The following is a 26,786-nucleotide window of genomic DNA, read 5'->3' on the forward strand; positions in this document are numbered from 1 at the left end:
GCCATGTACACATCTGGTACTCCCAAGGTTGGACACCTGTTTGAAACAAATTCACTGACAGTATTTAAAGGGCCTCCCCAAATTATGCTACGTCTACTCTGAAAGGCAAGTTCGTGACGCACCACCTGTGACTGCTCCTGCGGCGTGAAGGGCTGTCACCGTTATTCCTGGTGTTGGTCTCGGGTGAAAACATAGTGACGCTGTGGAAAGAAAACTCTTACGTCATCTCAAAGATGACAGCTCCAAGCTTCTTAAGAGACCTGTATTTTGCAGCAAAACATACAGAACATATAAACATATAAACGCTTTCCGTGTCCCAACTAGTGATAAAGCGAACACTCACTCACTCTAATTGTAACAGCTATTGTTTCAATTATATATCTACACTGGCTATTGCACTGCTGAAAATATATCTGGACATAAAAATTCTGGATAATACTGAGCCACTCACTTATAAATTTTGACTACTAGAAAAACACTAAGATAACCATTTCTGTGTAAAGCTCACACCGCAAATTATCTATTGGTCCCATTTTGTGAGGTGTGTGTGAAAGATGTATAAATCAAAAAACTGCTCCCAAAGTCAGAATCCCCTTAAAGTGAATACAAAACATGATTCTTATGATATTGTTTCCTTTTGGAGAATAAATTTATATAATCATAACAGAAACGAAACTTCACTTGTGAACACTATTTTGCAAACCTACTCAGAGACAGAAGTGAAATTCCTGGCAAGTCACACTGAATTCTCTCTTGAACAAAATTAGATTAAATGCTGGCGGTGGCTGAACAGGCACCTGTTTTTAAGATGGTTTTTAAGATGAAGAAACAAGCTCCCAGAGATGCCGGGGCACATGGTGCTGAGCTCCGGGGACAGACGAGGGACAGCCACACCCCCATCCCGCACCTGCATCCAAGCCTTGCAGTGTCAGTAGCAGGCTCAGCTTCGGGCCGTGCCCGGAGCCATCAGACCAAGGGGCAGGAGGGGGTGGCCTGGCCCCGGGCCACCGCCAGAGGCTCTGCACTGCCGCAGGATCTGAAAGTCCCCTGGGGCCCGGAGGAGGGAGGATGCCAGTCACTTGAGGATGGGAGAAAAGAGAACAAAGGGTAAGAGGCCACTGAGCGGGGACCAGCAGGGAACATGTGAGAAGGAACCAGAATGCTGCCAGAGCACAGGAAGCACGCCAGGAGGGAGGCGGACACGGTCAGGGCTGGGCTCGCCTCCTTCCATCTGCCCCTCCCACTGCCTCTGACAGGTCACCGTGCCGCATATCCTGACAAGGTGATCCTTGACATTTAAAATACTGTAACATCATGCTGTACTTTTCCCGTAAAGTTCAAACTCCCAGGTTGGTGCTCAGGGCTGTTCACGGTCTGGCCTCTTCTCCCCCCTGGGCACCCACACAGGAAAGAAAACTCAAGACGTGCCTTAATATAAGGGACCCCAGAAGCCCACACTGAACACAGCAGATCACACTACAGCTGGTGCCCACAGGCATGGCGTAGGAACTAGTGTGCAATTTTGTTGAGGCAAGGATCCAGAATCCATCCATCATCCACCCACCCGCCAATCATCCATCTGTCCGTCATCCATCCGTCCATCCATCCGTCCGTCCGTCCGTCCATCCGTCATCCATCAGTACTTTGTGAGAGGGTCTGAGTGCCAAGTGCTGTACCAGGACCAGAGGTTTAAAGAATAAATAACAAGTAAAGCACGGAGTCATGCTAGCCAGTCGTGCCAGAGAGAATAAAGCAGGCAAGTGCTGAGAGGGAATCATGGCAGAGGTGGGCATGTTATCCAGGCAGCCTGGATAGAAGCAAGACTGGCTGCCCCATAAGCAGCACCCATGTGAGCCTCAGGGAAGCACATGAGGGGGAAGAAAGGGCCAATGGAGAGCCCTGAGGCAGAGGGATGGACGCGGAGGCCAGGGGGGAGGGGGAGGGAGAGCATGGCATAAGCGGGTCAGGGGACGGGTGACCCCAGAGAGCCTCCCAAAGCCCTGACCTGCGTTCCGAGTGGGGGCCCCCAGGGCTGTTCTGCTCAGTATGTGAAGAGCACGGAACAGATCAAGATTTGGGGTGAGAAGACGTCAGAGGCCGAGGTGCATTTCACACAAAAAAGCAAAGTCCGCTTCCTAGAAATGCGGCATTCCGGAAGGACAAGGGGATTTCAAGGCTCTGTTGTACTTGACACTCCCCAGATACCACGTTGTCCCCAATTTCGTCATCATTGACTCCCTCCCTCCCCAACCCACCAAACCAGGTCTGAATCCACTGCATCTAATGCTCCCAGAAAGCCCGGGCGGCCAGGTCTCCGTCCCTGTGTCCCCCTCTCCCAGGCAGGTCCGCCCCTGTCCTGGCACCTGACAAGGTCACCAGGCACCATCGCTGCCGTCAATCGGGACCAAAGGGCGCCCGAGAGGCAAGCACACGGCAAGCACACAGGAGGGGCTTGCTGCGGCCTCGTGTTGACTGCTGTCCATGTGTCCCTGCCCTGCACCCGGGGGTGGCCCTCCACACACATCTTTCCCGCCTCTCCAGGCCTAGTTACTCACTGCGGGGCGGTCGCATACCCAGATGACCTCACTTTGCCGTGGAAAACCAGAGGCTGGTCCTGAACGGTGCTCCGTACCGCTGTGTGAAACGAGTTTAAAAAGTAGATGTTACTGGCACAAAAACAGACACTCAGATCATGGCACAGAATAGACGAGAAATGGACCCACAAACCTATGGCCAACTAATCTTTGACAAAGCAGGAAAGAATATCCAATGGAATAAAGACAGTCTCTTCAACAAACGGGGTTGGGAAAACTGGACAGCGACATGCAGAAGCATGAACCTGGACCATTTTCTTATACCAGACACAAAAATAAACTCGAAATGGATGAAAGACCTAAATGGAAGACAGGAAGCCATCAAAATCCTTGAGGAGAAAGCAGGCAACAACCTCTCTGATCTTGGCTGCAGGACCTTCTTACTCAACACGTCTCCAGAGGCAAGGGAAACGAAAGCAGAAATGAACTATTGGGACCTCATCAAAATTAAATGCTTCTGCACAGCGAAGGAAACCATCAGCAAAACTAAAAGGCGACCGACAGAATGGGAGAAGGTATTTGCAAACGACTAATCAGATAAAGGGTTAGTATCTAAAATCTATAAAAAACTTATCAAACGCCACACCCAGAAAACAAATAATCCAGTGAAGAAATGGGCAAAAGACATGAAGAGACACTTCTCCAAAGAAGACATCCGGATGGCCAAACGACACATGAAAAAATGCTCAACGTCACTCATCATCAGGGAAACAAATCAAAACCACCAGGAGATACCACCTGTCAGAATGGCTAACATTAGCAACTCAGGCAACAACAGATGCTGGCGAGGATGCAGAGAAAGAGGATCTCTTTTGCATTGTTGGTGGGAATGCCAGCTGGTGCAGCCGCTCTGGAAAACAGTGTGGAGGTTCCTCAAAAAACTAAAAGTAGAGTTACCCTACAGCCCAGCTATTGCACTACTAGGTATTTATCCAAGGGATACAGGTGTGCTCTTTCGAAGGGACACATGCACCCCCGTGTTTACAGCAGCACTATCAACAATAGCCGAAGTATGGAAAGAGCCCAAATGTCCATCGATGGATGAATGGATAAGGAAGATGTAGTTTATATATACGATGGAGTATTACTCGGCGATGAGAGAGGATGAAATCTTGCCATTTGCAGCAACGTGGATGGAACTAGAGGGTATTATGCTAAGCGAAATTAATCACAGAAAGACAAATATCATATGACTTCACTCCTATGAGGACTTTAAGATACAAAACAGATGAACGAACGTAAGGGAAGGGAAGCAAAAATAAGATAAATCCAGAGAGGGAGGCAAAACATAAGAGACTCTAAAATATGGAGAACAGAGGGGTGCTGGAGGGGTTGTGTGATGGAGGGGTGGGCTAAATGGGGAAGGGGCTTAAGGAATCTACTCCTGAAATCACTGTTGCACCATGTGCTAATTTGGACTTAAATTATAAAAGATAAATAAATTATAGAAAAAAAGTAGCAAATGTTTAACATGTCAAGAAAAAAGTTCCTTGAGAACACAAAAGTTCACATGCATGGAAGGAGGCCATTCACTATAAACCGAAGAGGTTTCACACCCAATGCCAAACCAACCGATACCAGCAAAGAAGGTTAAATCAAGGGTATTACAAGTATAAGAAAACAACAAAAAACGTTTTCTCATTCCTCAAACGATACTGAATTGCAGTATATGCTCAATACCACATGTTCCAAACACCATGCAGACTAACACATCAGCTCACGTCGTAATAAAACAGGCCACACACAGAACCCGTCTATGTGAAATTCCGTCCGTGGCACACTAGAAACCAGCCACCGTGGAGTAACTCGCTCTATAAATCTGTGACAAATAGATCTTTTCTACAAACAAGAACAGCAATGATCTTAAATCAGCTCATATTTCTCTTACGTACTCGTTTACCACATGATAGAGCAGTAAGAAAGATAAAGCACTTAACCATGACTACACCTGTGCACCTCAGTGGCAACGAAATTTCTTATCCTACTAAGTTTTCCACAGAACTGCCAACTGATAAAAACTCTGACACTGCATGAACTTAACACAGATATTTACAAATCTCAAATCCTTTCAGGCAAAATAAAATTCTGCCAGAATTATTGATTTTTACAAACATTTAATACGCGGTATCCAATATGAACACTCTGTACAACAGTATAAAGTAGCTTTAGAAAAAACGGATACTTGCACAGTATTGCATTATTTTGAAAATAGTTTTTTTTTTTTTTTATTTTAACAAAGAAACTCAGTTCTGTATCTGGCACTATTTCAAGCCTGATAACCTGGACCATATTCCCATCAAAAACCAAGTGAAGCGAGTGAGCAAATCACTAAAATGACACCCACGTGACCAGGAACCCAAAAAGCATCCGGCTCTCCAAAGGCAGAGCCCCACCCGGGGGACGAGGCACCTCAGGGAAGGCCTGGAAATACAACTGCTCCCAGGGGGGCCCCAGAAAACCTCTCTCCACCTCAGTGTCAAGTGAAGGAGAAAAAATCTCCGAGAAAAACAAAGCAAACGGAAAATATTTTCCGAATCAGATAATAAAATAACAGACGCATTTGGGTACTTGGTTATGAAAAAGTCTTGAAAGTACTAGAATAAAGTTCATACTTATGTAAGGGCATATTATTTTAATAAATGCTTTAAGTATTAAAATCTATCAGTTCATCGCATGTGTTGATTTCTATTATGCTTCTTGCAACTAGAGGGATGCAAATTTTTAGATTCTAGCACAACTATAAATCGGTCATCTGCATTAACTCTCCATATGAATACTTTTTAAACAAGACACAAAACTGTCATAAAAATCAACTGTCTGAAATTGCACCTGTCCCTGGTTACAGAGAAATTATAACCTCCGTAATAAGCCTTACTGTCTATACGACTGTTCTTATCAAACGTTTTGTTCTACGCATCACTTAGCTGTGAAGCATGGTATATCATATAGACTCATCCGAATAAGATGATCCATGCTAGCAAAAAATGAAAAAAAAAAAACATTTTTAAGGGTACATCTAAATAAAACAAGAATAAAATCTAAAGAAATGAGTGAGGTAATAAAAGAAAGAGGAAATTACGTGTCTCATTTCGTAACAGAGTTCCACACACAGGTGCCGTAAGTTTATACCTTTGGTATGCCAAGTCACATGTGTGGTGATGAGAATAAGTGGCCACACGTAGAGGTAAAAGACAGAGCATCAGTGGCCACGTAACGTAGAGCTCATCCAGTCTAAGCGATTTTCTTTGAGTACAAATGTATTTAGAATTTCGGAATATTATTTATCTAAGCAACCTAATATTCCAACTAATTAGCAATTTAATTAATATCTGTCACAACTTTTTTCCAAGTAATTTTAATAAAAACATATACATAATGTTCGGTATTAATAAAATTATTTTAAAAGACTTTACATCATGCAACAATATGAAGGCACTTAATGCCAATGAACTGTACACTTAAAAATGGTTAAAATGTGGGGTGCCTGGGTGGCTCAGTCGGTTAACTGTGAGACTTCAGCTCAGGTCAAGATCTCACGGTTCAGGAGTTCGAGCCCCATGTCAGGCTCTATGCTGACAGCTCAGAACCTGGAGCCTGCTTCAGATTCTGTCTCCCTCTCTCTCTGTCCCTCCCCTGCTCACACTCTGTCTCTCTCTCAAAAATAAATAAATTATTTAAAAAAAATTTTTTTAATGGTTAAAATGTTAAATTTTACATTATAGATATTCTACCACAATAAAAAATATAAGAAAGAAGAAATAAATGAACAGAACATGTTTTTAAAAAGAATATGAAAGGGGTGCCTGGGTGGCGCAGTCGGTTAAGCGTCCGAATTCAGCCAGGTCACGATCTCGCGGTCCGTGAGTTCGAGCCCCGCGTCGGGCTCTGGGCTGATGGCTCGGAGCCTGGAGCCTATTTCAGATTCCGTGTCTCCCTCTCTCTCTGCCCCTCCCCCGTTCATGCTCTGTCTCTCTCTGTTCCAAAAATAAATAAACGTTGAAAAAAAAAAATTAAAAAGAATATGAAAAACAACTTTCACCACACCAATTAAGTATAAAGCCGTAACATATACCTAGTAAAGACTTTCAGTTTTCACTAACATAACTACATAGGAATTTAAACTTCTCTGAGGAGGCCGCCATTGAAGGATGGACGGACTTCTACTCCCGAAGCGACACAGGGCTGGGTATTCGGACTGAGGGAGGGACAGAGCCAGAAGAACAGGAGGCCGCGGCTCAGAAACCCAGCAGAGGGGATCCCAGATCCCGAAGGAGGGGACCCGGCCTGCAGTGGCCACGCGGGAGGGGAGGTATGAGGGCGACAGTCCGTGCACGCCTTCCGCAGAGGGACTCGGCTGGGTGGGGCTGGGGGAGCCACAGAGCAACACAGTTAAGAACAGTGGAGGCCTTCAGAAGGTCTCGTGGACAAGGGAGGGGGCGGCGGGACACGGGTGTGATGACAGCACAGCCCCCCACCCTTCCAGAGCCAGAGCCTGGACGACCTAGCAGGAGGGCGCCTGCATCTGCAGTCGTGCCCCCTCCAGGAGCTGGGGTCCCTCATCAAAGATGGAGATACAAGCAGACTGAGCACCTCTGTTGTTTTGTAATTAGGTCAACCAGAGGCTTAACCATACTGATTAGGACTCCGGGTTGGTCAACGAAAGGGAAAAATGAATCGCCGTCAGTGATTCTCAACAATGAAAATAAATGGAACATGTAACGAAGTCTGGCATCTTAAAACAGAACTTTAAAATTATTTCTTTGTAAAAAGCAACATGCGGATTTGTTTTCTGCTCATAATAATACAATGAGAAAGATTTTTGAGACAATCAGGAATAACTTATCTGGGCTGGCTAATTAATGAAGGACACGAAAGAATCGCTGTTGGTTTTGATAATGGCATCACGGCCACTAAGCACACGTCTGTGTTTTAGAAACGCATACTCAAGTCTGCAGGGGTAAAACGATGTGATGCTTGGCAATGGCTTTACAATCTTCAGCAAAGAGAGACAAGAAAAAATCAGTCCCGTGATCAATAACTGGGCATCCACATGTATGTTCTGGCCGGTAGAGCATTTGGTTTTTTTAATTTTTTTTTTTTTTTTTTTAGTGTTTTTATTTATTTTTGACAGAAAGAGAGAGAGAGAGAGAGAGACAGAGCATGAGCAGGGGAGGGGCAGAGAGAGAGGGAGACAGAATCCGAAGCAGGCTCCAGGCTCCGAGCTGTCAGCACAGAGCCCGACGTGGGGCTCGAACTCACGGACCGTGAGATCATGACCCGAGCCCAAGTCAGACGCTTAACCGACTGAGCCCCCCAGACACCCCTAGAGCACTTGTTTTTGAATTCCTATGAATGATACCCGATTCAGGGAAACAAAACATCTAGCACATTCCCTACCACAAAGAGCATGTAGAAAATACACGAGAGGCAGAGAAACGAAGCAGCGACGGACAGAGGAAACGCCGAATTTTCACGCAGACAAACATGAATCCACAGAGCAGGTCGTTGCGCCACGTCCCAGAGCAGGGGGTACTAACCGGACCGTCGCTGAGGCGCCGGCGGGGTCCTGTGCTCCTCAGCAGTTCTGAAGTGCAGCGGAGACGTGGACAGGACACAGCCACTAGGCAGACAAATCGCCAGGAGAACAAACTCACAAAACACACGTTGTCAGGACATCACAAGGGATTAACTCATGTAGATACGGATGTGCGATATTTGGAAACGATCAAGCTTATTCCTCTTCTTCTAAGAAGTAATCTTTACTATTTTTAACAAAATGGCTCTTTTATAATTTACATTCTATCCTGAAATAAAATATTTTTACATTGAAAATTAAGTGTGAATCATTTACTTTTAAATAAGACAGAAGCAATGCCACGAGCAAGAATTTCTTTCGAACAGGTCAGGAGAGTTGGGAGTTCACTAAACTTTACTTTTAATTCTTAGAATCGACAGGAACGTAAGCTCCTGAGCGGGGAAAGCCAGCCACATGCGGAAATCCTACCGGAGAAGACCCTACCGAGGCAGCACCGACAGGCTCCTTCCGGCGCCGAGACCTTGCCGAGACCGCACCAGAGCCGCGAGACGGATTTCCAACACGGCGATCTGACCGCCAAACATGGACGTCAGCAAGCAGATGGCCTGCACGGGACAGTTGTCACACGGTCAACAGTGAGCACACACCCGTGACCCCAACCACACAGGGTAAGGCTGCTCCTGTCATGTGGGCAGTTACCGCGTGCCAAACGTCACACGCGAGGTCACACTCCACCACGTGGAGGAAAGGACGCGTACCGATGCACTCGGCAGGGTCTGAGGACGGCACGTTTCAGGTCTCACCTTTTGCTCGCCGGCCTTGCTCATCACTGCGCACGATCCGGCAACCTGAATGCTGAGGCTCCTGAAATCTTAATTTCCAGCAAAGAGAGACAAACAAGCAACGTTTACGGGGCAAGTGGGGGGAACGAACCCCACGTGCCTGCACGCCCACCACACGTGGGCCTGTGCGCTCCCGAGAGCCCTTGCCCTGGGGCAGCTCAACCCGGCGGAGAAGGCATAGGGCAGCTGGGGCGAGCCCCGGTAACACAATTCCAGGGGCACACACACACACACACCCAGATCTAAGAGGAGCTCCGGTGAACCTTCAAGGGCAAGCAGGGGGAGGAGAAGAAGGCACTCAGGTCAGCAGAGGTTTGGAGGGTTCAAGCAAAGTCTGCAAGTAAGTGACGGTCGAAACGGGCAGTGACCTCCAACGAGGAGAGAGGCTGGGCTGGGCCAGGCTAAGAACTCGGACTCTGTCCCCAAAACACAGGGGCCTTAAAGGAGAAAGTAGGGAGACTGCTCTTACAGGTGACATGCAGTGTGCCTGCAGGAGGCTCCTGAGGGGGGCAAGCTCGGGGAGCGAGGAGGGACGGAGTCAGGAATCACGCCCACATTACTGGCAGGGCAACTCCCGGCGTGGAGGTCGCAGAATCTGAGAAGGGACGGGAGCCGCCCCAGGTCAGTCCAGACCGTGGAGTCGGACAAGCTGGGGGGCTGTCCGGTCACGGGTGTCAAGTCGTCGGCAGGAAATATGGACAGTGTGGACTCAAAAGCCCTTGGTATAAGCTCGGGACAGGCGCGGCAGCCCTGAGGAGAAGTGTCCCTCGGAGCCCTGCGCACAGAAGACGGGGCACCGAGGACCAAGGGAAGGGAGACCCACCCAGAGGTCGGAGTGAGCTAACAGCATGGCCTTGGGACCCAGAGGCTGCCCGTGGCCGGACGCATGGCGAACACGCCTCGTCTGCACGTTCTGGTGACCAGACTTTCTACGCTGAAGGTGTCACCCTCCCGTGGCAGAGGAAGACATTAATAGAAGTTACATGAAATTTAGATCAAAGGCGACCTGAACTTTCACCTTACCCTTGTAACGTAAAACGCCTTCCAATTCGAAGTTCGCCAAGTTAAGTATGAGTAAGCCAGAGGAGCTTCCAACCCACAGGCACGGGGCACTCTCAGAAGGCAGGCTAATTTTCAAAGAAGAAGAGAGAACGACGTGGCGGTCTCACCCCTCAGGCTTCCGTCCCACGGCTGCCACTGAGCAGGCAGCCGGCTCTCGGCATTTATGACCCAGAACCGCACTCGATCAGGCTGGTGTTCAACAGTCTCGGGCTTCCTGGAAACCCACTGTCCAGTGAAGACGAGACGGCCACGACCTGACCGCAACTCGACTGTCATCTGCAAGGCTATCACTTCTTCCGAGCTCCAGGTGGCAGCCGGTGCCACGTCCATCCCTGCGAGGCGGCCACATGGCACCTGCGTCCTGCCGGGTGGCGTCTGGAGATGAGGAGCCCCGCTAACAGGGAACAGACCACCGTGGCAGAGCTCAGGAGATACCGAGCACAGCTCTGCCTCCTCTTCCATCGATGTGCAAACAGGGTCAACGTTAATAAAGGGCCAATAGGCCTCCTCTGGCTATGCCAGACTTGGACTCTGAAGGACTCTCCACGCCCTCTCTCCCGCCTGCCACTCGGTCCCCTGGAGCCTCACACGGCTCTAGGACTGTCTCTTTCTCACTCTGGGCTCATTCTCAGGCCCGCACACACCCGCGGACATCCAGAAGGCGGCCAGGCAGGTGGGTCCCTGCGACCCCATGTGCACCCCAGGGGCGGAAGGCCTGGCCCTGACCAAAGCACAGGCCAGATGTGTGTTCCCACCCAGCCTGGCACCTGTGCGGACACTTGGCCCTACAGCACGGCCAGCTCCCCGTCCAGGGGAGCAACACCCTTGTCCAGGGAGACCAGAGGCTCCGTCGTCCCTAGACCTTTCCACACTCAGTAAAAGCCATCATGATACATTCTTAAGTGTCTGATATACAGACAGATGGGGGAAGTTTAGGGGGAGTCACGATTATATCCTCCTTTACCTTATTATGCAATCAAGATCTACCTAGGGACGCCTAGGGGGCTCAGTCGGTTGGGTATCCGACTTTGGCCCAGGTCATGATCCCGCGCTTTGTAGGTTTGAGCCCTGCGTCGGGCTCTGTGCTGACGGCTCAGAGCCTGGAGCCTGCTTCAGATTCTGTGTCTCCCTCTCTCGCTGCCTTCCCCCACTCTGTCTCCCCAAAATGAATAAACATTAAAAATATTTTTTTTAAGATCTGCCTAGGGGCGCCTGGGTGGCGCAGTCGGTTAAGCGCCCGACTTCAGCCAGGTCACGATCTCGCGGTCCGTGAGTTCGAGCCCCGCGTCAGGCTCTGGGCTGATGGCTCAGAGCCTGGAGCCTGTTTCCGATTCTGTGCCTCCCTCTCTCTCTGCCCCTCCCCCGTTCATGCTCTGTCTCTCTCTGTCCCAAAAATAAATAAACGTTGAAAAAAAAATTAAAAAAAAAAAAAAAAAGATCTGCCTAGATTTTGGTGAGTGAAATTAAAATTAATATTTCTTTTATTAAATAGACTTAGAAATAATTGACCAAGTTTACCAACTTGAAGACTCGAAGTATGCAGTCCTAAAAACACTTCACAGTTATTATTATTCTAACAGACAAAAATAATTTGGTTTTAGTTTAATCATTCTTCAGAAATGAACCTAATTTGGTAAAGTTTTCTTCACATGGCACCGGCCAAGTTCATCAAACTCACCATCCACGCTCAGAAGTGAGCAGGAGCGAAAGGTCACAGGGAGCCAGGCCCAGGACAGGCAGGCTTCCTTCCATGTCCTCTCCTTTCTCCAGGCCGTGTGCACAGGGACGCCGATTCTCCTCTAGGAACAGAACTATGGATAATCTGAGCTATGAGATTAAAATGATCAGTCGAGTTAAAGGCAAACAGTTGGCACCACGGGATGTTGATGGAAATACACGTGGGCTGGAGGAATCAGGTCACGAGTCAAGGAAAGCCCTCAGACTTACACGAGGTAAAGAACAAGGCTATAAATACAGAGCAGACCCCATACGTGAGTGAGGCCTGCAAAGAAGGAACGTGGAGTGTCAGGCACACCTAGAGTTTAACCCTGTTCTTAAGGCAGGATCAGGTTTACCTGCTAATAAATGGGCCTTCACACAAGAGGTCATGAAAACCAAGATTTGAAGCATTAGGAAGAAAGCAGGAACACTGAATAAAGGTGATTTCTGACCTTCGGGAAGGCCAGGGCAGGGGAGGGGAGACACAAGCTACACCAAAGAGCATGAAGAATGGTGAGAGACTTGGGGGCAGCAGGGAAAAGCCGAACTCGCTGTGACAGGAGAGTCAGTGCACTGCCCGTGCCCCACAGGAGTCCCAGGCTGAACTGAGGAGGAGAGTCCACAGCTCTCCCCACAGACCATCCACTCGTGTTGTGACACTGCGGTAGGTACGAGAGCAGAGGGTGAGGAAGGGAGGCGTGGCCAGGTAGGGGCTGATGAGGTTCGGAGTGGGGGTGGGGGTCCAGGGCCAACAGCCAAGAAAGAATTCTTGAGACGTCTTGCGTGCAACAGGACAGTTTTATTAAGGCACGCACGGGGACAGGACCTGAGGGCAGGAAGGGCTGCACTGGCGTCCTGAGGAGTGACAGGTTATGCACTTGGGAGCTGGGGGAGGTAAAGACTAGGGGAGTCCCCAGAAGGACTTTCGTCTGCTAAAGTAGCCACTTGAGATCCTGGAGGCCTGGCTACTGCCAGGCTAAGGTGGTTCTTCCCTCTAGCAAAGCACTAACATGAAGACAAAGGGAGTTCCCGGGAAACATTTTCCTCTGCCGGCCTCAAGTATCTTGTCAGTGGGCTTCAGGGTATAAGGAAATTCAACTCTATCACGTCTTTCTGCCTTTGTTTCCCCCATCAGAACTGTGGGCAGAGGGAGAATAGTGCAGAGCAAAGGGACTGTGCCAGCCCAAGGGGATGGGGACGCACAGGGGCGTCCTGGGGGGGAGGGGATGAGGGACAGGGGAGTACAGGGGAGGCCCAGGAGGTGATGGGGTCACGCAGCGGGGGAGGGGGGAGGAGGTGTGGGCACGCAGGGGAGGCCGGGTGAGGGTGGGGGATGGGGACACGCAGGGCACCAGTCTGCTCAGTCAGCTCGGCTATGGAACAGCTCTGGAAGGTAGGTGTGTCCACCCCGGACCCTCAGCACCATGACAACCCACAGCAGCCAGGAAGCCGCTGCCTTGGGCCGGGGAACACACGCTCTCCCGGTCACCGGACCGCAGCGCCCTGCACACAGGATGGATGGGGTGACTGGCCCACCCCATCCTCCCTCACAGGATCTGCCTGGTGCTGGCGGAGCTCTGAGGTCAGACGCTCCACTTGTCCCCGCCCCCTCTCCGGCCCCCTCCCCTAACCCAGGACCCTCGCAGGCTGATCAGCTTGGAGCGCACCAGGGCGGGAACCCCACGGGGCAGGGTGGGGGGGGGGGGGGGCGGGGGGCTGAGTGGCATTACCTGGCAGGCTGTACAACCTGCACTCGACCCTCCTGGAGAAAGTCTCTCTCTTCTTCTTTAGGTCAACTCGGGTCACACAACGATAATGATGGCTTTCAACCAAACTGAAGACCCAAAGCTGAGAAAGCAGAGCAGGTGCACACACGCGCGCGCGCACACACTCACACACACACGCGCACACACACACACACGGAAGCCCGTCATCACAGGTGGGCGTGGCTCGAGCCCAAGGAGAAAGACGGGTCAGGAGAGGGAGACACACTGCACGTGGCCTCAGAGGCGGCTTGGACCCCTGCTTCCCTCCACAGAGGAGCCTCCGGGCGCTTCTTGGGTGCAGACGCCCCCTGTGACTCACAACACTCCGCCCAGGAGGGCGATGTGCTCTGACCCCCGCGGTCCACGCCAGTCTCTCGGAGCCCAAGGGCACGGACACACAGGTGCGAATACATCCACGTGTCACCCGGCCAAAAGACACGGGTGACAGCAGTCACCTTTGTCAAAAAGAAAGATGGGGCGCCTGGGTGGCTCCGTCGGGTGAGCTTCCGACTTCGGCCCCGGTCATGATCTCGCGGTCCGTGGGTTCGTGCCCCGCATCGGGCTCTGTGCCGACAGCTCGGAGCCCGGAGCCTGTTTCAGACTCTGTGTCTCCCTCTCTCTCTGCCCCTCCCCTGTTCATGCTCTGTCTCTGTCTCAAAAATAAACAAACATTAAAAAAAAAAATTAAAAAAAAAAAAAAAGAAAGATAAAATTTCCTCGTTTCCAAAAATACACCCGTCATACTGTGAGTTATAAGTAAGAAATCCACGTATGTGGATTTCCTGTTCCGGACACAGAGCTCCTTTAAAACCCTCGGAATTTCCCAAGTGAAGAGAAGGACAAAGGTGTCTTCTGCTGTGTGAACGAAGTGCCTGTTGGAAAGCCCCAAGGGTGGGGGCAGGTGGCCAGGGGAGCCACAGGTGACGAGAGGCTGGCAGCTTTCGGTCCCGCCCCTGACCTGGAGGTTGGGTTGGGTTCAATCACCAGCGGGCAACGAGTTAATCAATCGCACCTACTTGTGAGGCCTCCGTTACACCCAGCTTCCAGGCTGGTGACCGCGTCCACACTGGGAGGCTGACCCCACCCCCAGCTCTACACGCGGGACCCTCCCCCCCTCGCCATCTACACCCCCCCCATCTGGCTGCTGTCTGTGTTCTCCATCACACCCTTTAACAGACGGGTGAACCCGTAAATAAACGCTTCCCGAGTTCCGCAAGGCTCTCTAGCAAATTAGTCGAACCCCAAGCGGGGGCGTGGGAACCTCCAATTTGCAGGCAGTTTGGGCAGAAACTTCGAGTAGCCGGGGACCTACCACCTGTGATTGGCATCTGAAGGGGGGTGGAGTCTCACGGACTGAGCCCTTAACCTGTGGGTCTCCACATAGACAGTGTCAGAACGGAGTTAAACTGCAGGCCGTCCAGCCAGCGTGGTGGAGGACTGCTTGGCGTGGGGAGCCCCACACGTGTGCTGACCGGAAGTGCCTGAATGGGGGTGTTTGGTTATTTCCTAATACAGTATCCTGCCCAAATTTTCTCCACGGCAACTGTGTAAGAAGAGAACAGAATCCATACTTGGGGAAGCACACCTGAATGGCTCACCTGAGAAACTAAATTCTGAAAAAAATCAACTATCTTCCAATTTTTCAAGCTCCGTAAAGCTGGCTCTTCACAGGCTGTGGGTGCGTGCGAGTGAGCCCCACACAGATGCCGCGGCCCCAGAAGGAACAGCTCAGCTGCTGGGGTCAACGGTGTCTTCAAACCAGAAAGAACACACACGAGCGTCGGAGCAGAGACCTCTCTGCAGACGCTCGTGCGGTCACCGTCACGTTTGGAACCGAGATTCCAGCCTGCGGTCCCCTCACCTGCCCGTCTGCACATCCCGCCACCAACTGCTGGCTCTTTTCATCCACGAGGAGACTCAGGAGCGGGGAGGCTACAGTGGGAATACGTAAAAATTGAGCTGTAAATATTTAAACTGAAAGCTATCCAGGTTTTACTCACACATATTTTTAGTCAAGTCTGAACTATCCTGAAATAACTTCTTCACCAGCAAATAAAAACCTCAAGTGCAGACACGTTCTGAGAACGTGTGTGAGGGAAGTAGCGACACCGCCCACCAGAAAAAGGCCGGCGGCGGGGGAGGGGGGCGGGGGGGAAGCTTCCAGTCCAGGTCGGAGCCAACGGACCGGTCCGTTCAAAGCTCTCCCGCACGACCGATGCCAGGCAGCCCCACACCCACACCATCAACAGCACTACTGCCCAATAGGCATTAAACTTGCAACAGGAATAAAATTGTGGGTCTAGTCAGGAAAACGGCAATTAAATGGTGCCTACTGTTTAAATTGTTGCCTGGCATGTGTCATTTAATTTAAAACTTATTCTGAATCTAAATTGTCAAGAATTCAGAAGGAGAATTACAATAAATGGGACATTTAAAAACATTGTATGCCCGGGGCCCCTGGATAGCTAGCTCAGTCGGTTGAGCATCCGACTTCCGCTCAGGTCATGATCTCGCGGTCCGTGAGCTCAAGCCCCACATCGGGCTCTGTGCTGACAGCTCGGAGCCTGGAGCTGCTTCGGATTCTGTGTCTCCCTCTCTCTCTGCCCCTCCCCCACTCGTGCTCTGTCTCTCTGTCTCTCAAAAATAAATAAATGTTAAAAAAAAACTTTTAACCATTGTATGCCCTACATAAACTATAAATGATATGCAAAATCAATCAAGTTTGTAATTATTTTCTTGACAGTCAAATAATTCCACATAATTAATTTCAGGAAAAGAATTCCAACAAAATTCTAAGAGATGTGCTCTGTCCCTGTGATTGACAAACGTAGTCAAGTTGTTAAAACATTCTGTTCCACACACGGATGAGTGGCACCGGGAAGAATGCTGAATCCTTTGGGAAATATAGCAGAAACTGCACCAGATCGCAAGGCACCTGCACGTTGGTTAAGCTGTGTTTTCATGGGACTCATCCCAAGAAAGGGACCGTCTTCTGTTAGTTCTCTGCCCCCTCCCCCATGTGAAGTAGGAGACGCTCAGCGTGCTGGGACAGCAGCCCTGGAGGCGGAGGGAGGCAGAGGGCACCGCGGGCCAGGACGGCACGCTCTGCAGGGACCTGCCAACGCATGCCGGGGACTCACCGGTGCACAGACAGTGTGAGGAGGGCACAGGATGGCCTGCAGCGCAGGACCGTGCAAACTCTGCCCGACCACACGCTCGGCCCGCGGGGCAGATGCCTCCTGCAGAGGCCTCACTGGATGGCGCTTCCAGAAAGCACACACATGCTCAATTTTAAGTTAAACACTTCGGGAAATGTGCCTGTGAAGTGCATCCTTACACTGTGTAGACAGGTGCGACACAGCTGCTCGTGGGGGGCACGGAGACCCTGGATGGGGCGCATCCAGCCTACAGAGCAGCACAGGGCCCACCAACAGAACATCCGTCCGCGGGTCCAGTCACCTGTTAGCACTGCTGAGCTGTACAGTGGTGATCCCACGTGACGGTCCCAGACCTTTGGAAAGACACTTGGTTTTTAGAGGAGGTACGATTCTGCCATTTGACACAGCGTGGACTAATGCTTCTGCTCAATTACAAATTAATTCATGTGAACGGTTACCTAAAGGAGAAAATAGTAATAAAACAGGCACATAAACAATAAAACTGTAGCAACACCATAAAAGGTGTCAGAATCACAGGGGGGAAAGCTAGCATTTCCAGAAATAACAATCTGTGGGTTTGGGAAGACCCAAGACGTTGCCGGAGACGTTGCCAAGAAGAGGTGTGAAGGCCACAGTAATTGATACCCTGAGTAAAAGCACGTTTATTTTTTCAGGCACCCTCCAGCGCTCTCCAAACATCAGCTCCCGTTCTCCGAGCCCCCGTGAGACAATGGGCACCCTCATGTCCATCTTAAAGACAGGAAAAGTGAGGCACAGCACCGCTCATCCATCACCAGCAGCTGGAAGGACTAGGGCTGAGCCCAGGCGGCCTGCTCACAGCACGGGAAACAGCACCCGTGAGGCCAATTCTACGGGGCAGAAACTTCCAGAAGACAACAGACGTATTTTCCGTCTCTCTCCCCTGTCACTCTGCAGATATGCCTAAATTACCCTCAACTTTTCTTCCAGTCACCATGGAGAAGTCCTCACTTGGTCAATAAGATAACAGACCTAATACCGGCTGGCTCAGAGCCTGATGGGAGCTTAGCTGGCATTTTAAGTTCTTTCCTTCTTGGGGTGCCTGGGTGGCTCAGTCGGTTGGGCGTCCGACTTCAGCTCAGATCACGATCTCGCGGTTCGTGAGTTCGAGCCCCGCATCGGGCTCTGTGCTGACAGCCTGGAGCCTGTTTTGGATTCCGTGTCTCCCTCTCTCTCTGCCCCTCCCCTGTCCATGCTCAGTCTCTGTCTCAAAAATAAATAAAACGTTAAACAAAATTTTTTTAAGTTCTTTCCTTCTCAACCTCAGTTTAGTTCTGACTGAATCCTCTGCTTCCGGAAGATGCTTCTTCTGCTCTGGGCCCTTAGGAAGTAACACGGAAGTAAATTTGATGTTCTAGCTCCCGAAGGCCCTGGATTTGAGGAGGGGGGGCCTGCAGGTCACCCAAGCCCAGCTGGGGATGTTGGGACACTCCTGGCCGACACAAGAGTGTATGTGCAGGGACCACAAACCAGAAAGTCCTTCTAGAAAGCATCTGAAGTATCCCGGTGCCCATGCCCTTACCTTAAAGCTTCTGTCTTCAGACACTGAAATGATGATATGTGTTTGCCATGGACAGAACTCAGCTGCAGTCACGGGGCCCCGGTGACCCTCCAGCACAGCTAGTGTAGACCGGCTCTGGGAGAGTTTGTGAAGGAAGATCAGTAACTGAATGTTCTGGCAACTCTTGTTAAGAAGTTACATACATCTCACAGAAAACGGTTTCTGTTAAAGTCTACACAATTCCCTTTTCCAAATGTGAAAAGTACTTGTATATAAACCTACAAGTTCAAACTCAGATGGCTGAGCTGAGAGGGAAGGAAGCAGAGGCCTCCCGGGGCCATGTGCACGGCAAGTTTAGAGACAAGGCTAACTGAGGCCGATCCAGAACAGAGCCAGGCAGCAGGAAGGCCGGGCTCTCCCACCTTCCCATCTACACCGTGTGCTGCCCTCAAGCCACCCTCCAGTGCCAGGACTTCCCAGAACAGCCCTGCAGGGGTGGGGACGGCGTCTTGAGATAACACAGGACAGCGTGTTCATCTACTGCCAAGCTAGCCTTCCTCCTAAGCCCCTGAAGCCTGTTACAACCAGGCAGCCCCAGAAGACAGCGTCACAAGCCGGAATCACATAGCACGGCGAGAGGTGCTGGTGCTGTTCACCTGGGACTCCGGGCACCTGGGGTCAGGACTGCTCTTCAACCCCAACAGCATCCGGTCAGACAAGATCACGTCCCTGCACACACGTGCGGGGAATACGTACGCAGCCGTATCCACACAGCGACTTGACCAACAAGTAAGCACTTCCACCGAGAAGACGTTCCCAGAGCGACCAGAGACCCCTGTGCGGCACGGCCACTTCTGCCTCTCGTCACCAGACGGGCCAAAACAAAAGGCAAGAACAGGCTCACTTCCAGATTGGACGTGAGGACATACACATTTCTGCTGCCTCCAACTTCCGTGACACGACACTGTCCTAAGGAATACCCCATTTCCTCTCAGTACTTACGGTCGTGGCTTACATTAGTTTAAGTGCTCACACTCGTTTGAAGTCTCTCAGAGCAAGTCTCACAAACTGGGCCCCCCTAGTGCTCGGGGAACGGTGCTACCACACCCCAGGTTCGTGGGCAGCCCGCACTCACCTCGTACGGGCCGCTAAGGAAGGGAGGGGGCAGCGTGGGCCAGCCGGTGGAGCCAACAGGCGCCACCTCCCTGCTCGCCCGCGGGGTTGACACCTGACTCCAGTCCCGCATCTCTGCTTCCGGGACGGACAGGGCTCTCTGCCCTCCTGGCTCGTCCCACAAGGGCGGTGAGCCCTACGTCGCCGAACAACCCCCAAAGCCATTCTGAACCCTAGGACACGTCCCATCACCTGTGACTTCACCGACAACACTAGCCCTTTGTGTGAGCCTCAATTTCACAATTTGGCCAAAAATCACTTGAACGCAGAAATGGACACTCTGGGCCCCAAACTGCCTAGCACACAGAAAGCCCGCCATCAGCTGATCCTCGAGTAAGATTTCATGCCTAACGTTCTCCATAACCTAGCGTTTTTTAAGTGGGTGTGGCAAAACATTCTTTGTAGGCTAAGAGCTTTGTTAACTGCACTCATTTGGCAAATAGCAGGCAACACACAACACCAGGCCTTGGATGATCTGTCCCCAAAGTCTCTGGCAGACGTCACCCTGAGGAAACAAGAGGCCTCCTTCAACACCCCCCCCCCCCGCCCCACCCCTGCTCTCTTACACCTGGCTGACCCTCCAGGGCTCCCATTTCAGAATCAGATGCGAGACTTGAAGTCACCAAGAGGAAGGGGAGACACAGTCCCTTACACCCATCCCAGTGAAGAGATAAGTGAGAAACATCCAGCTCCCGAAGAAAGCAAGTTTTGTATAAGAGATCAACGAAAGCGGCACTCTGTGAGGGCTTTGAGAGGTCCGCAGAGGAGGAGGAAATGAGAGAAACGAGGTCGGACTGAGCGCCCTCACTCAGCACCCTGACAGCCGGATTCCGTGCACAGGTTTCCTAACTGGCCTGAAACAGCAGTAGCTGGTTCAGGGGGCTTTTTCCCAGCGCAGGACAAAGACGTGTTTTCCCTCGCTTTCCCTAACCCCCTGGCGAAAATACGCCCACATGAAAACACTGTCGATGAGAGGCGGGCAGGGCCCCAGGGAGGCCCCGCCGGCAGACGCGGCACCCACCTCGGTATCCAGCATAAAGATTTTATTCCCGGCACACACCGCAGCAGCTCGGTCGTCCGGGCTCAGCCTCAAATACAGCACCTTCCCCAGAAGGGTGCCCAGGACGAGCCCTCGAGGAGTCAGCCCTAGAGGGAGTTTCACTGTTAGTGTCAGGCCGTCAGAGTGGCCCACGAGCCACAGGGAATCACCGACCACGCAGCCCTCTCTCTCTACGTGATGCGGAGTAACAAGGACTCTGACGCGACGTTAGCTCCTCGACGGTACTAAAAGCATCAAGTGCAAACAGTTCTTCTGGAAGTATGCGGAACGCAGGAACCGTCCATCGGAAGATGACTCTGTGCCTTTGCAGATAACAGGTCTCTGCGAAGGCTGCACGTGCGAACGTGCGGGGGTCACACAGAATGGCCCACGGTCCCGGTTCGTCCCTCCCCCCGTGACCATACCTGCTCCAGGCCTGGCCGCGCGAGCTGCCCGGGCTCGCTCCAGACAGGCAAAGGCACAGGGCGCCCATCCGAGCCTCCAAGACCTGCCCACACCACGAGGACGTCTCTGGGCAGGCCTGTGGGGCCAAGGCAACAACACAAGCCAGCCCGCAGCTTCAAGCAGGGCCCCTCGACCAAGCCAGCACCAGGCAGTGAGGACTCAGCACCACCAGGGCTGGGCCGTGGGACTGAGGCTGCCTGCTGTCCAACAAGGTCATGTCAACAGCAAGACCCCGAGCCTACAGAAAGGGAGCCGTGCACACACCACGTGGGAGTTCTAGTCTGGCCAGGCTAATCCCATGGGTCCACTCCACAAGTATTTAGCAGGCACCTATGCTACCCCTGGCATCTCTACAGGCACTTGGGATAGGCCAACAAACAAAACCAAGTCCCGCCTTCGTGGAAAGCTTACTCTGGGGTAGGAGGTGGGGACACTTAGACACCAATAACCAAAATATGTCAATGAATTACACACAGTGCTAGAAGGAAGTGAACACCGTAAGGAAAAGCAAAGCACAAAAGGGGTCTGGGGTCCAGGGTGGTGGTCAGAAGGGCCCACGGCACCGGAGAATTGGGCGTGGCAGAATCAGCAGGGATCCTGAGATGGCCCCAGGGGCAGGCCACTATGCCTGGACTGTTCCCTGAAGCTGGGGGTAGAGGTAGGGGTCCTCTAGCTTTGTCGGGAAGGCCCTGGAGAGCTTTGGGCAGCGGTGTGATGCACTCAGACTCCAATTTCGCAGGGAGCCCTGGCTGTGGAGTTGAGAGCAGAGTCCTGGGACAGGACTGGGACAGAACGGAGGGAGCGGGAAGCGCCAGCACAATGCGCCAGTGAGTGAACCTGCGGGGCACGGTGAAGGCAGGTGTGAGAAGCGTCCGCGCTTTGCGTGTGTTCCGAAGGGAGAGCAGACGGAAGCTGTGGGTTGGGAGGACGTGGAGGCGAGGAAGGAAGACAGGACACAATGCCATGACTTCTGACCGGAGCGGCCGCAGGGAAGGCTATGGGAGGCCGGTGTGGGAAAGGTGGTCAGGACAGGTAAGCTTCAGAGCTATCAGCTGTGCACGTGGGCGCGTCCAGGGCAGTTCACACCCGAGGCCGCAGTCGGGACCGAGGCCTCGGCGAGAGCACGGGTGGCAGCTGTCAGAGCCTGGCTGTCATCAAGGGAGTGATTTTTGAGGGGCAACAGGAAAAGCCCCTGTGCCAACGTTAAGAGGTGGGAGAGTGACAAGGAGCCAGCAAAGGAGACCGAGGACAAGTGACCAATGATGGAGCACTCCAAGGTCCCAGGCCACGTGCCGTTTCCTAAGTCCAAGTGCAAACACAAATCGCTCTTGGACACGAAGGTACTGTAAGTGAGCCTGCCTTCTCCACAGGCGCAGAAACCAAGCCTGGCTGCGTTGCACCCGGCCCAGGCCACGGGGGCACAGGCAGCGGCCTACGGCTTCTGAGAACCCCACCCTCATCCCTGCAGTGAGGGCAGAACGAGCCCGTTCCGGTCCCACTGCCGCAGCTGAAGACACAAGAGCAGCCCTGGCACACCCACCAGACTGAGCTCCGTGTGAGCGTGAATGCTGTGCCTCAGGGCCCAGCTTCGACCCCCTGTCCATGCAGTGGACCACGTGTGTCAAAACGTACAGGACTTCTGAAGGGCGACTTAAAAATAAACCTTGGGACACAGCCCTTCCAACACGGAAGGCTACTTATTGACAAAGACCCATACGGGGAACAAATCACTAACATGGGGTTCACTGTACAGACGTGTGTGCGTGCCCTGTGTACACACGTTCATGTGTGTGCACATGCTATACAACATGTACATGTACGTGAGTGCTCTGTGTTTATGTACATGCATGCGTGTGCTATACACACAGGTACACATGTGTATACTTATGTACACGTATGCACATGGTAGATACACGTGTACATGTGTGTGTGCTGTGTGCTTACATACACAGGTACATGTGTGTGCTGTATGTTTACATGCATGTGTGAGCATGTGCTGCACACACAGGTACATGTGTGGTGTGTGCTATACACACAGGTACATGTGTGCGTGTTGTATGCTGACGCACGTGTGTGTGCACGTGCTATACACGTAGGCACATGTGTGTTGCTACTACTATATTCACATGTGTGGTATGCACGCGTGTACGTGTATGCATATACACAAATGTACATGGGTTATATACTTATGTGTGTGCTGTGCACACGTGTACATGTTCTGTGTACATGTATACCTGTGCGTGCTGTATACATATGTACATGTGTGTGTGTGTGCTCTATGTGTGTACTACATGCACATGTGTCCATCTACCTATGTGTATGCAGGTCTATGTACTGCGTATATGCATGTGCGTGCACATATGCATATGTGCTCACGTATGCATGTGGTGTGTAGCATGCACTGCGTGCGTGAATGTATATGCACTATGTGTGTATCTGTGTATGTGTGCATATACTCTGTGTGCATATATACGTATAAGTGTATATATGTGCACTATACGTATACATGCATGCCTGTATGCACATCCCTGCGTGTATGTACTATTGTATCTACACATATGCATGCATTATGTACTATGTGTGTGCATGCATATGTATGTGTGCACTATCTGTGTAGGTGTATGTGTGTAGGTTTACATGTGCGTTGCCATATATGTATGTACATGTGTGGGTACTACATAAATATCGAATATGTGCACGTATGTGTGGGTGTGTATATACGTGCTATATGTGCATACAAATACTACGTGTGTATATGTGCAGGTGTGTATGTACTATTTGCACGTGCATGTATGTTACACGTGCATGTGTGTATGCTATACGTGTATGTGCTTTGTGTACGATGTGTATCGTGCATGTGCATGCCACGTTTATATACGTGTGCATGCTCTATGTGGGTGTGCCATGCGTATGTACATTCATGCATGCACTGTGCTTGCGTGCACTATGTATGTTCGTGTACTGCATATGCATGAGCATGTGTATATACTATTTATGTGTATGTGTGTGTGGCTACGTCTGTACCACATGCGTGTATATCACGGAAGTACGTGTGTGTGTGCTGTGGTGATACACTGATATTGTGCTCACACTACAAGTTAAATGAAGTGAGGTCTTCCATTCTATTACCTGCGTTTTATACTCACGGACATATACTACTATCATGTACACGGTCGCCTAAGGTCCCCTGACGCCTGTTTGGAGTAGTCCTACGGATTCTCAGTGTCACTAATCACATAACGTTCACACTCCTTACTGTGGTCCTCACCTAACTTCTCAACTTCATTTGCTCAAGCTCTAATGTCCCCATGCTCCCACCCCGCGGGCTCCCTCTCCGCTCTTCAGACAGGTCAGGTTCCGTGCACAGAGGGCCCGCGCGCACACAGCCGGCGACGCCGCTCCCACGTGGCACAGGGCCACCGTCCGGCACCGGCCCTCGCTTGCGTCCAGCTCCTCCTCATCCCCCAGCTCAAAAGTCACCTCCCCAGAGATGACACCACGTGGACGTGTCCTGCCCACGTCCTCTGTTGACACCTTGCCTTTCTCTGCTGCGCTCCCCACGATTGACAACCAGTTACTTGCCTATTTGAAATATGTTTCCCTCCCCTCACGGTCTCTGTAAGGAAACAACACTTCAATTGCCTACCTGTTTTCAGAGGTCCAAAAAAATCACAGATATCAAAATAAGGAAATACGTAAGATTAAAACTAATGAGCCTATCATATCAGATCCACACACGGCAAAAGTCAGCACATGTGAATGCCTGGTAAGCTTCCCACACAGAACATCCAGCTTGGACACTCAGTTTCAAGGTTAAAGGAGTCAAAAATGCTCCCAAGCCCCTGTATGTTACCAAGTCTATTTAAGGGTGAGTCATTCCCTTTTACACTTTTTTATTTTTTTTATTTTTTTTATTTTTTTAAATTTTTTTTTTTCAACTTTTATTTATTTTTGGGACAGAGAGAGACAGAGCATGAACGGGGGAGGGGCAGAGAGAGAGGGAGACACAGAATCGGAAACAGGCTCCAGGCTCTGAGCCATCAGCCCAGAGCCCGACGCGGGGCTCGAACTCCCGGACCGCGAGATCGTGACCTGGCTGAAGTCGGACGCTGAACCGACTGCGCCACCCAGGCGCCCCTTTTACACTTTTTTAAATGTATTTTAAGGGTTCATTTACCTAGAAGCACTTTCTGTCTGCACTCCTCCAGACTCCACAAGATAACATAATCCTGTGATGCGGAACAGATGAGAAGTGGACTCACTGCATTTCCAAATGTCACAGCAGTGATCGGCTGACGGTGTCCTCTTAGGATTAGAGGCTAACAAAGTTAACAAGAAGAGAAGTATCGTCAACTATAGGGAACACTTAAAGAACGAAGGAACATAATGGCATAACCTCAAACCTAAGAAACCAAATGGCTTGAATTTTTCAAATATCTTTCTTTCATATATTCACTTATTAAAATTCCTGTTAACGTACTATTAAATTACCGTCAGGTGAACCATCTTACCATTACTCAACATCGTGGATCACGCGCACTGGTAAAATGATACAGGTCACCTCACTCTTCCATTTCCTCATCAGTCATGAATTAAGCAAATGCGTGTCGCGTCCCTGCAGTGTGCCACAGAGGTCCTGCTGTGCTGGACGCTGAGGAAAGGAGAAGGATCCGCAAAAGGAGGGGAGCGTTCCGGTCGCTGGGAGACGAGGCACATTTGCGAGGCTGCTGGCACAAGCGAGGAAGGCGATGGGGCCACAGAAGGCCTGGGCAAGTGCGAACTGTGACGAGCGTGTCCACAGTTCTGACCAAGCATGAGGAAACCGGAAGCCGGCAGAAACGTGCAAGCAGAGAATCTGTGACCAGACTTGTAACACTGCCGCAAGGATGGAAGAGGGACGATACTGGGGACGCAGCGAGACCAAACACTCCAAAGACAGCACAGTAAAGGCCTGGACTAGGGTGACAGGGGTGGAGACGGGGGCAGACAATGAACCAAAGACTCTGCGACCAACGGGCATCGCGAGATAGAAAAGGGACAAGAGCAAAGGTAATCAGTGTTCGGGCTGAATTCCTAGGGGAATGGGGGCATAAGGAAGATGGCACGGAATCAGGAAAGACCAGAGGTTGTCTGGGCTGTGCTAAGGGAGCTCCTTTCGAGCTGACAGCCAGCACACAGTAGGTGCTTTGACGTGAGGGCCATCATGCAAACAGGAGGACCTGCTCATGGCAGGCCAGTTCATCTGTACCAACCTTCTGATGAGAACGACAAGAAAAACTGGCAAAATTTGCAAAAAAAAACATCTAGATGAGCAAGATAAGGCACCAGAGAGCAATGAAAGCAACAAAGAATTAAGACCAGAGAAGAAGGAAACTGAGAGAAGGGATCCAGCACGGGAGGCCATTGACCCGTGAAGACTTCTTTTCAACGTTTATTTATTTTTGGGACAGAGAGAGACAGAGCATGAACGGGGGAGGGACAGAGAGAGAGGGAGACACAGAATCTGAAACAGGCTCCAGGCTCTGAGCCATCAGCCCAGAGCCCGACGCGAGGCTCGAACTCGCAGACCGCGAGATCGTGACCTGGCTGAAGCCGGACGCTTAACCGACTGCGCCACCCAGGCGCCCCATCACCCGTGAAGACTTCTACCAAAACGCAGCCTTCTGACAATTCCGGTAGAGGCCATTGAAAGCTGAGATACTCACGGGACTAGAAGCACAAACGTGGCGTAATTAAATGCATCATTTTCAGGTACAAACAGAATTATCTTATTGGGATAAGGGCAAAGAATTCCACTGCCTGCAAAGTACCTCTGAGAATAGAGTTGACGGCCTTAAGGTGAGGACACCATGCATTTTTTTCCTTAAAACACCACACTTTAAAACACTGCTT

At 51.0% G+C, this 26,786-nt stretch overlaps 1 protein-coding gene across 18 annotated transcripts in view; it reads right to left on the bottom strand.

The window, feature by feature from the left end:
• The window catches only part of WDR27 (WD repeat domain 27), a 185,431-nt gene that overhangs the window by 143,903 nt on the left and 14,742 nt on the right, over positions 1–26,786 (bottom strand). For 13 of the 18 annotated variants that reach the window (XR_006717741.1, XR_006717738.1, XR_006717739.1 and 10 more), the window contains exons 3-15: positions 25,072–25,213; positions 20,412–20,536; positions 18,239–18,352; positions 16,979–17,030; positions 15,381–15,451; positions 13,484–13,601; positions 11,713–11,845; positions 9,996–10,099; positions 8,934–9,001; positions 8,614–8,735; positions 8,132–8,214; positions 2,556–2,634; positions 123–200 (exon numbers count right to left, since the gene is read on the bottom strand). Coding sequence is in view for 13 of the 18 variants with exons in the window: in XM_045500332.1 (XP_045356288.1) it covers positions 123–200; positions 2,556–2,634; positions 8,132–8,214; positions 8,614–8,735; positions 8,934–9,001; positions 9,996–10,099; positions 11,713–11,845; positions 13,484–13,601; positions 15,381–15,451; positions 16,979–17,030; positions 18,239–18,352; positions 20,412–20,536; positions 25,072–25,213 (1,289 nt within the window). In the remaining 5 variants the exon portion in view is untranslated. The remainder of the gene's footprint in view (positions 1–122; positions 201–2,555; positions 2,635–8,131; positions 8,215–8,613; positions 8,736–8,933; positions 9,002–9,995; positions 10,100–11,712; positions 11,846–13,483; positions 13,602–15,380; positions 15,452–16,978; positions 17,031–18,238; positions 18,353–20,411; positions 20,537–25,071; positions 25,214–26,786) is intronic. The other 5 variants (XM_045500345.1, XM_045500343.1, XM_045500335.1 and 2 more) reach the window with 4 other exon arrangements.

This window comes from Leopardus geoffroyi, chromosome B2, assembly GCF_018350155.1.
Source record: "Leopardus geoffroyi isolate Oge1 chromosome B2, O.geoffroyi_Oge1_pat1.0, whole genome shotgun sequence".
NCBI lineage: Eukaryota > Metazoa > Chordata > Mammalia > Carnivora > Felidae > Leopardus > Leopardus geoffroyi.